General features: G+C 36.6%; 1 protein-coding gene across 1 annotated transcript; it reads left to right on the top strand.

The window, feature by feature from the left end:
- Nucleotides 1-1,970: 1,970 nt before the first annotated feature.
- On the top strand, nucleotides 1,971-9,575 carry sec22a (SEC22 homolog A, vesicle trafficking protein). The gene is made up of 7 exons (XM_008328330.3): nucleotides 1,971-2,122; nucleotides 2,926-3,136; nucleotides 4,472-4,635; nucleotides 4,890-5,069; nucleotides 6,401-6,519; nucleotides 6,958-7,023; nucleotides 8,428-9,575. Exons 2-7 carry the CDS (start codon nucleotides 2,955-2,957, stop codon nucleotides 8,626-8,628), a joined length of 912 nt encoding a protein of 303 aa, XP_008326552.1. The 5' UTR covers nucleotides 1,971-2,122; nucleotides 2,926-2,954; the 3' UTR covers nucleotides 8,629-9,575.
- The last annotated feature ends 155 nt before the right edge of the window (nucleotides 9,576-9,730 follow it).

Here is a 9,730-nt window from a genome sequence, read left to right as displayed (position 1 = left end):
CAACAGGCTACACTTTCGGCTTCATGGAATAAATGGAGGTTGACCTTGTCTGGTATCTGAGCTGATGGATTGTCCATGTTTTTCAATAATTTTTCTCCCCCTGCCTGTTTATCTTGACATTTTCTCAGTTCAGTATCTCAGAAGAGAAACGGAGACCATGAGCAGCACTCAGCACATCTGACAAGAGATGGCTTTATGATGAAAAATGGCTGGGAGGTGGCTCAGAACCGAAAAGAGTGACCATTATGGCACTAATTGTTGCTGTATCAGAGTGCCAAAGTCTGAGTGTTTAATTGATGACAGGAAAAACAAATACCAAGAGAAACAGGCCTTTAGCATCTGGGTCCCAGGAGTCCTGTGTGTGAAGGCACGTCTTTGTAGCCTAACAGTGAAATAGCAGTCTTGTATTGAGTTTTAGTCTCTGATTTATTTATTTTTTATTCAAGTAAATATATGGCGGTCACACAAGTCTATTTAGTTCAGGCCTAACCAAAGCCTGGTTCAGGGGTTAATCAAGGCACTTGGATTGGTTCATGTGATAAGTACAGTTTCCACTACCGCTAACTTGTAGCATTAATGTGCTGCAACAGTCTTTTTTTCTTAATATTACCTTCATAAGGTAGCCTGAAAAGATCTTTCTGGCGACTTTGTGAAATCCATGAGCTTTTAGTTGAGACTTTAAAGAACAGCATACTATTTATTTGATCTGAAAATACTGTTTTTAAATGATGTGCAGTCTGACAGTTTCAATTTTAATAAACTCAGTTCGCCTGTCAGTGACACTTATTATTATCTAAGAGATTCACTGTCTGTTTGTTCATTGAAAATAATGTTTAAAACCTTATCACTCTGCTGTAGGTGGTGTAACCTTTGCGGTGCCATATTAGTTCTTGTACTCAAAAAATCTAAGCATGCTGCAGATGTCGATATCTGCTGCGCTCAAAGATGACATCTCTAATGATGACATCCTGGGAAAGAAAGAAATTGGCGCCGATGCATTCAAATGCATATGTGTATGCACATCTGTTTAGACTGTGTGAGTGTGAATGACGACACTGTCATCCTCACACCTGTCAGGCTCTGCTCTAAACACTTTCAGAGACCTGTGGCTATTCATCAACCTGTCAGCAGCAGCAGTAATCCATCATTCGCTCTCATTGGTGTTTCTGCCTGTCTCATACAGAGAGAGGGAGAAGACATAATTGTCTACCTTGAAATATAGATAGCTACAGTATAAAATCTCACCAGGGATTATGTATAGGCTTGTATAAAAGATGAGGAGAGTGATCGTCTCTATATTGTTTCTATTATCCTCTACCTTGGGTAAGTTTTTTTTCATGTAATAGATAATGGAAAAAACAAAAGGAATTTCTTATGCCAGTGAATGCCTTATATTCAATTAAAAAAAGAATGATAAGGCTCAATAGGGTTTAGAGGGAACTTTATGCCAGCTTTTAAAATCAGTGGGCATAGAAAATGTTGGAAATAACGAAATATAGAAAGAAAAAGAAAGGGCCATAAATATTTTGGTAATATTAAAAATGTACCTCTGAATGCTAGAAATAAAGTGGCTCACTTCGAAACAAAAGAAAAATAATTAAACTCTAAATTGCTTTTTCATCTTGTAATTCAAGCTTTTTTTATTCAATAACTAAAGGTTATGATTGAAAAAAAAATTCTGATTGATCTCAAAATGTAACATATTTAAATGGAAATTGAGATTCTTTTTGGAACTGTTGGACAGAAAAAATAACGGATTAATAAATATATTTAAACATTAGAATGTATTTCTAAATGTTAAATATATTCTATTTGTTAGAAACACATGGATTGTTATATTGATTTATTTGTTTGTTTAAAAGATTAAAAAATTACAAACCTTGTCGACTATAAATTTACTTATTTATTTTAAAAGAAAAAATTATATAGTAATAACAAATACTACCAGCACCATCCGGCCATTCAAAACGCAGCCTTCTTTACCCACAATGCACACCGGAACCGCCACGTAAACGTAACGTAAGATCCGCTGTTTTCTGTGACTTGCTAGCTGCTTCTGCTCATCGTAAACTCTTTCAGCTTATCCCTGCTGGGTCCGCACCATGCTACACATAATAACCAGGTATTTATTTCCGGACTATTGAAAAAATCTAGACCAGTGTGGTTTTTTCAAGGTTTTGTCCTCGAGGAACAAAAATGCAACACGACTAGTTGCTTAGCTTGTTTATTAGCATATTCGAATGTTTGGTGACTGGCTTTATATGTTAGCAGCTAGGTAGTTGACGTGCTGAAACGAATTCTAAGGAGGCTATTTGTTAACTGGTTACACTGTATTAAGACTGTGTTAGGTAAACGAGAAACCCGTAACTGATGTGCGATGCACGTTGGTATACTTCCTTATAAATAATTTTTTTGTTGTTGTTTTTTCACCCTAATTAATACGCAACCTGTGTTGAAAAAAAAATCTTTACCCGTCTTTCCTTTGAGTATTATTGTAAACTGAATTATTTAACTTCAAGCTTTATCACGAACCCCTTTTTGTTGAACATTATCGGCACTGAATGAACTGGAAGTACTCGGGAACGAAATGCCTTTAAGCTTTTCCTCCGATGTCCTTTTAATTATCGGGAGCTGTCCTCGGTGCTAAACATACATCCCAGTTGTTGTTCTTATTGCATGAAATATTCAGATACATTCATGGCCCTTGTATTGGAATCCCCCACCCCTAGTCATAAGGACATGTTACATTGTCAAGAAAAATAGTTTACTGTGTGAGTTATCTCACCAAAAGTACCAGAAGCATTTTAGCTTCACTTAAAATGTAAGTGGCTGGGATTCATGCAACATGCACAAAAGAGCAACACTTTGCAAATTGTATAGAAATTCAGGTCTGTTAACCGTCTCTTGTTTTACATCTGTTTGCAGACCTTTGTTAAAGTTCCCCAAGCTGTAAGATGTCAATGGTATTGTTTGCCTCTGTGGTTCGGGTTGAGGATGGCCTTCCTCTCTCTGCTTCCACTGACTATGAGCAGGATAAGGAACTTCAGGAAACAAAAAAACATCTCAAAGGTCTATCCAAGAAACTCAACCAGTTCCCCGATCGCTGCACCCTAAGGACTGGGCCGTACAACATCAAGTAAGTCCTAATTGACTTTATTTAATAACTATTATTTATAACTTCAAATATTAATAAACTTACAATCTGTAATGCTGCGTGAAACAAACTGCTCTTTCAGTAACTCTGCTCCTTAGTCAATTGCTTTAGTCTACTGCTTGATAAGAGCTAATTTGTCTGAATAAAACAAAGGTCATTATTGCAAGAAAAACAGCAAATGAGCCAGCAGGGACCCAGTGTTGCTCTTCAAAACTAAAGCCTCTTTAATCACTGAGAGCCTGGAGCTCAACAAGTCCAGGTCAATATCCAGTGTAAGCCACTGTGTTGCAGGTTAATTTGTTCTGCTATTGTTCTGCTTTAATAGTCTGAGGTTAGTTAAAAGTTTATAAACAAAAAAAATCATATTTGTTTGAACAAAACACTTTTTCTGTTACAAGCCTCAAACAAGACTTTGTTGTAAAAATGTTAAACTTTGTGAAGTAAAATTAAATAATTATTTTTTCTCTTCACTCTGAATTTATGATATATTTTCTTAGTGGTCTTTGTATTGATCACTCTGTATTGCAGAGAGACTGAATCTAATGTAAAACCAATTTGTCCTTCAGAAGGATGTAGGTGATTGTGGTGCACTACTTTAGGTCGAGTATTGACTTTGGAACGACTCTCAAACACTTTCTGGTGTTGATTTTTCATCTGTGGCCAATAAAAGTTAGAATCAAATTTAAAATCAGAAAGCTGCCAAGGCTGTTTATTATATTTATGCTATGATTTGTTGGGGCTCTGTCATCAGGTCTCACTTGATTTTGTTTTTCTGCCTTAAGGATAAAACAAGGCTGGACTGCAGTACGTTCTGTGTTTTCTTAAACTAATTCCTTTTGGACTCCCGTGGGTGTAGGAGTAAGAGGAATTTCATTATTTCATTTCTGAGTGAACGCATCTTTGCACTGACATGCTGAGTCAGCAATTTACATTTTCACTGCATAAAGTTTATGTTGCCATTTTGCTATTGTTCAGTCTATTGGTAAAAATGGATCTTCTGCATCGTGGTGAATGTGATAACCAGCCTTTGCTCAATTACAGATTAATTAGAAGTCACTCTTCCAGAGGAAATTTAATTTGTACTTCTTGTAACAATTAGCACTTCAGTGCTCACAGATCGTGCCTGCGCAGGTGCATGTCCATATCACTGTGGTTCTGTGTCTCGGATTATAATAATTAAATGACTGGGAGACATTCAGCACAAATCTGTATCAGCAGCCGGTAAAAGGTTTAACTCTGAGTCTGTGTCCAGTCTGTTCTGCCTATTCCAATTTAAGACGGGGTTATTTGAGAACATATTTTTAATCTGTGTTTCAGTTTCACCAGCTCACTGGGTGTTGGATACCTAATGATTTGCACAGCAAACTACCCCAACGTGCTGGCCTTCTGCTTCCTGGATGAGCTCCAAAAAGAGTTTATTGTCACCTATGACCAGAAACGTATCAGCAGTATCGTGCGGCCGTACTCCTTCATTGAGTTTGGTAAGATCACTTTCTGCAGAACTTTTCTGCTGTAGATTGGTTTTAAAGAGAGCTGCTGAATGCATCTTTGCGAAGATGTTCTTGGGTGACAGAAAGGCACCTATGAAATAAAAATAAATAATTATTATTATTTTATTATTATACATTTTGAGGCATTTTTCTTAACTTTTCTATTAAATCACTCTGCAACAAAGGTCTTGTTCTCACTTCCTCCCTGTGTTTCCTTCCATGTTGCCTGGACTGTCATCTATCAGACACCTTCATCCAGAAAACCAAACAGCGCTACAACAGCCCTCGTTCCTTGTCTACCAAGATCAACTTGGCTGACATGCAGACAGAGATCAAGCTACGACCGCCATATCAGCTCTCCCCTGAGGACCTGCGGGCTATCAATGGGCTCTCTGTGCACACATCCACAAAGTACAAGGGCATAGGTAAAATATGAGCTACTGCTACTGCTGAGCCACACAGCCTCAATGCATATGTGACTAAAATACTCCACCTGAGGAAGAATAAAATTTGCCCTAAATTCATATGATCACACTATTTTATGATTTGTATATGGTCAAAAAACACTAAATATTTTATTGTTTTCACTTTTCACTTTCAGCATTTGAAGCATTTGCTGAATTTTGGGAAAGTGAAAGGCCATTATTCCATTTAAAAGGCACAAAAACCTTTCAGAAGCAAGGCAGCATAAAACCGCATATTATCCTCAAACCTTATGTTAGGAAAAGCGGGTACATTTTGTCAGATTGCGGTAAAACTAATATATCTTCATGTTCATGTGCATTTTCAGAGCACAGGTCTCGGTTAAAAATGCACTTCTGAAAAGTTTACCAAATTCTCTCTGTGGTTCAGATCCTCTCACCCTTCACTAGCTCCAGTTAACAATCCTTGAGTTCACACCATCACACACCAGCCCACCCAGTCTGAGTGGTGCCGTTCTGGGTCACATATAACTGTAGTGTTTTCACCTGACATCCTCTTCACAGCAGCTCTCTGATGTCTCTGTTTGCTCTCTGTGGGTCGCCCTTGCCCATTCCTCCTTTTCAACATAAATCATTTTTGTCCTTGGCGATGAAGTTTGCTAATCTGATATTAGTTATGGGTCAGAATGTTCTGTACGTTAGCATAGCTATGGTCAGCATTTCTATTCTGGGCATTGTCTTTGTACTGAGCAGATGTATTCTGTGCATTTTCTTTAAAAAAAACATGTTTAATCAAATAAACGAACAGTTGTCTAAATAAATATATATATATATATATATACACACACACACGTATATATACATTACAAATGCATGTATGTCTATGTAGGATTGCAAATTTAATTCGAGCTCATTCAGGTAATAAAAAAATACTGACTCCCTTGGAGCAGTTCTAGAGTATCTTATGACCAACTAATACAAAGCAAAAAAAAACAATAAAGTAAAATCACACAACACTCCCTACCTCAAAGCCATCAATGATTGATGTATACTGTTGAAGGCTCTTACAACATCGTAGTTTTTTTTTTTTCCCATGTTGCTGCAATATTTGAATATTATACTTTCATATAACATTCTAACAGAAAGTTCACCTGAACCTGAAGTAGAAAATAAAAATGTGATAAAATATTATGTTTTCTGTAAGTTATGTGCAATAAGACCATTATTGTTTTAAATTATTGTGATTCCAATACTGACCATCATTTTTTGCCCATCATGGAGCAGCTGTGGTCTCTATATTGTTAGTAACTAATCCCCCATTTTTTGTTTTTCAGCCCCCACACAGATGCTGGAGCCGGTGACTCTGCCAGGCATCGTGTCCTGTGTTCTATGTGTTCTCTGTGGAGGCCTGAACCTGCTGCGAGGTGTCCACGCCATAGAGAGCATACTACAGGTAAAGACTGAGAAGTTCAAAAGTAATAGCCAGATTGGTAACAGAGTAAACGATAGATGAAGCCATAAAATATTTCAGAATCCTCCATAACATTTAAAGAAAATTATTCTGAAATTGTGTAAAATAACTGTTTGTTTTTCTCTAAACTGCATCTCTGATAATCAGATGATTAGACCTGCTGTTTGTGTGGTTTTCTTTGCCTAATCAGAAATAGTTTTTCGAGCATAATTATTCATTCAGTGAGCTGTAAGCAGTGCATCTATTGAAAAATGTCTTGGCAAAACCCAATAAACAATAAGAGAGTGGGAACAATAAAAAAAAAAGGAATGTCAGCTTTTGAATATTTTGTTGAGACCTATTGGTGTTTGTAAACTGTGTCTAGACGAGGATGATTAGATCTAAAATCCAGTTTTTCTCCATGTTTCCCTGACTGCACAGAATGACGATGAAGATTTTAATTATGTGATTGCCTTCTTCCTGGGCACGGCAGCCTGTCTGTATCAGGTAAGTGATAGCCTGAAGTAAGAGCCGCTCATCATCAGCTGACTAGCTGACTAATGGCCCGGCGCTTTACAGCACAGCAGTTTGTCAGCTAAACTAAAATTTGCTCAATGCCTTTCACTCTTAGCACGTTCTCGCTGTAACATTTTCAGCTTCATCTTTCGTAGCTCCTCCTATTTAATGCCATTGATTGATGGTCAAACTTAGTTACAAAGTTTAACGATGGCAGTGCATCGTCACGGTTCACATCAGGTAGTTATATGGAAAAGGTCGCTTTTATAGTGTACACTATTATTTATATCTGGGTGTCAGCATTCAAAGTTTACTTTACAGGAAAATGTTTTCTCGAACTTATAGTACCTTGGGTATTATCCAGTCGTCTGTTGTTTTTGTTCAAATAGGAAAATACTTTCTATAAATATTTATTCTTTGCACTTGATAATATTTATTTTTACTGCAGTAGTATTACTAACCAGAGTACTACATCTGTGGAAAGCTGATGTGGTACTTGTCTGAAATTATTTGAAGAAACAAAATATTTTATTTTTTTTAATTTTGTATTACAGCTGAATGTTTTATTGAGGTTCTTTGTGAAAATAACCTGACAACGAAGCTTTTAATCATCACAATCCCGCGGTTTTGACTACTTTTCCATCCGTTTTACAACTCAGTCATTTTTTATTAATTAAACGACTTAATCCTACTAACTATTTTAACATGATACATGTGATGAACATTACTGATGTATTTATTCTTTCTTTATACTTTTCAAAACTGCACTCATTTTTGTAGATATTAATCAAATTTTAAGCTAATTTTAAGCACATTAATCTGGTTTCTTGACGTGCCGATGTTAATTGTTAGTAACATATTTCAGTCCAGAACGGCAGGTTTCATCACCTTTACCTTTAAATTGTAATGAGTAAATCAGACTGCCTCATCCCAGGATACAGTTCCAGGTTGTGGTAGATTGTAAAATTATATCTGTTTAGTTGTTCGAACTGAAACTAAGATATACAATAGACAGACACTCCAAAGACACAAATATCCAAAACCCTGTTAATGTTGTATTATACGGTAATGTCCCATATATATTCATACCATGTTGAAGTCTCCCTTGTTTGCAGCAGTGAATTATTTGCTTTTTCCATCTTTGAGCTAGTCTCTCTTTCTGTTCTCCTTTGCTTTCTCCCGTCCTTTTTGTACTTACTTTATTTGTGTTTTTGAAGCATCTTCAGTTGTTGAATGTCGCCTTGGCCTTTTTTCTTTTTTTCTTAGTATAACTGGAGACACTCTGATCTCCAACACTTAACAAGTACTAAAGCAATCAGAGGAAACATTGATGAATTCAGTGACTTCACAGACGTTGCTCCTCACCATATTCTCTGCTTCCTACTCTCCTTCCAGTGTTACCTCTTTGCCTACTTCTCTGTCTGGAGGAACAGTAAGTCCTTCTTGGCCTTTGCACTCATCTGTCTGTCTAACATGTATCTGTATGAACTGAGGAACGTTTGGCAGATTCTCTTCCACGTGGCCGTGGGGGCCTTCATGACGCTGCAGATAAGACTGAGACAACCGTTGGGCAAAGCACCAGACTATAATGTCTGACAGGAGCTTTTAGCCTAAAGGACAAGTAGAATTTTTCTCTTTTTTTTCATTGGATGTTTTACAAATGCCCAGGAAATGCAACAGAAGACAGAAAGAGTGGGTCTGAGGACAAAGTGGAAGCAAAAATCAGTCCACTCAGTGCTTTTGGTATTTTACCACGACACAGCAGTTCTCTTCTCACTCAGTCTCAGCTCCAGGGGACAGAGGTTTTCTTTGATTGACATCACAAGGTTTTATGTTTGGATGTTTTCTGATGTTGATTTTGAATTGTGACAGAGTCCTGCAAGAAAAAAAATCTGTTTTTTAGAAGCATTTCTAGCACCTTCTCTTTTTTTAATTTATAAAAGGAAAAGCGACAAAACATTTTCACTTTAAGCTGTCTTCCCCACTCATTCAGTTTTATTTTCTGCCCTATATCTTTAGACTTCAGTTTGAAGCCGGAACTATTTTTGTGTTTTAATTGAAGACAAGAGTATAAATGTAGCCGTAACGTCCTGCTTTTAAGACTAGCCCTGTTTTTATTTTTTTTAATCAAGCAAATCACATCACTATAAACAGCAATAAACAGCTTAAAATATTTATTTTATTTTATAATGTATTTGTCTAAATTATCAATAAAATAATCTCGCTAAGTGACAATTTACAATGAAGAATTAGACAGACATTAAAGATGAGAAATAAAGGATAAGGCTCACTACATTTCTGTTTTTGTTCTTGTTTCAAATCCTCATATTTTTAACCTTCCATTGTTGACCATCATGATGCAGGACTCTTTATGGATTATGTTTTGGTTTGTAACTATGCAACGCTGCCTCCTGTCACTTTGAATCTGTAATTATATCTGATTTTTGCAGACATTTATCATTTTTCGACGGCATCGTTTGCTTTTTATTTGCTGATGTAATTTCCTGTAAAAATTTGGATAAATTTCATTTTTATTTTTTTCATGGAAAGTTTTTTTTATTTTACATTCACAAAATAACTCCTGCTGCAGTTGTCTCAAACACACACACACACACACACACACACACACACACACACAGCCTGTTATCATGTTTTTCCCCAGTTCGTCACAGTTCTTTACCCACACAGCCACAAGCAT

This window comes from Cynoglossus semilaevis, chromosome 16, assembly GCF_000523025.1.
Source record: "Cynoglossus semilaevis isolate Cse_v1.0 chromosome 16, Cse_v1.0, whole genome shotgun sequence".
NCBI classification, from domain to species: Eukaryota; Metazoa; Chordata; class Actinopteri; order Pleuronectiformes; family Cynoglossidae; genus Cynoglossus; species Cynoglossus semilaevis.
This window is presented reverse-complemented; position numbering and strand designations above follow the sequence as displayed.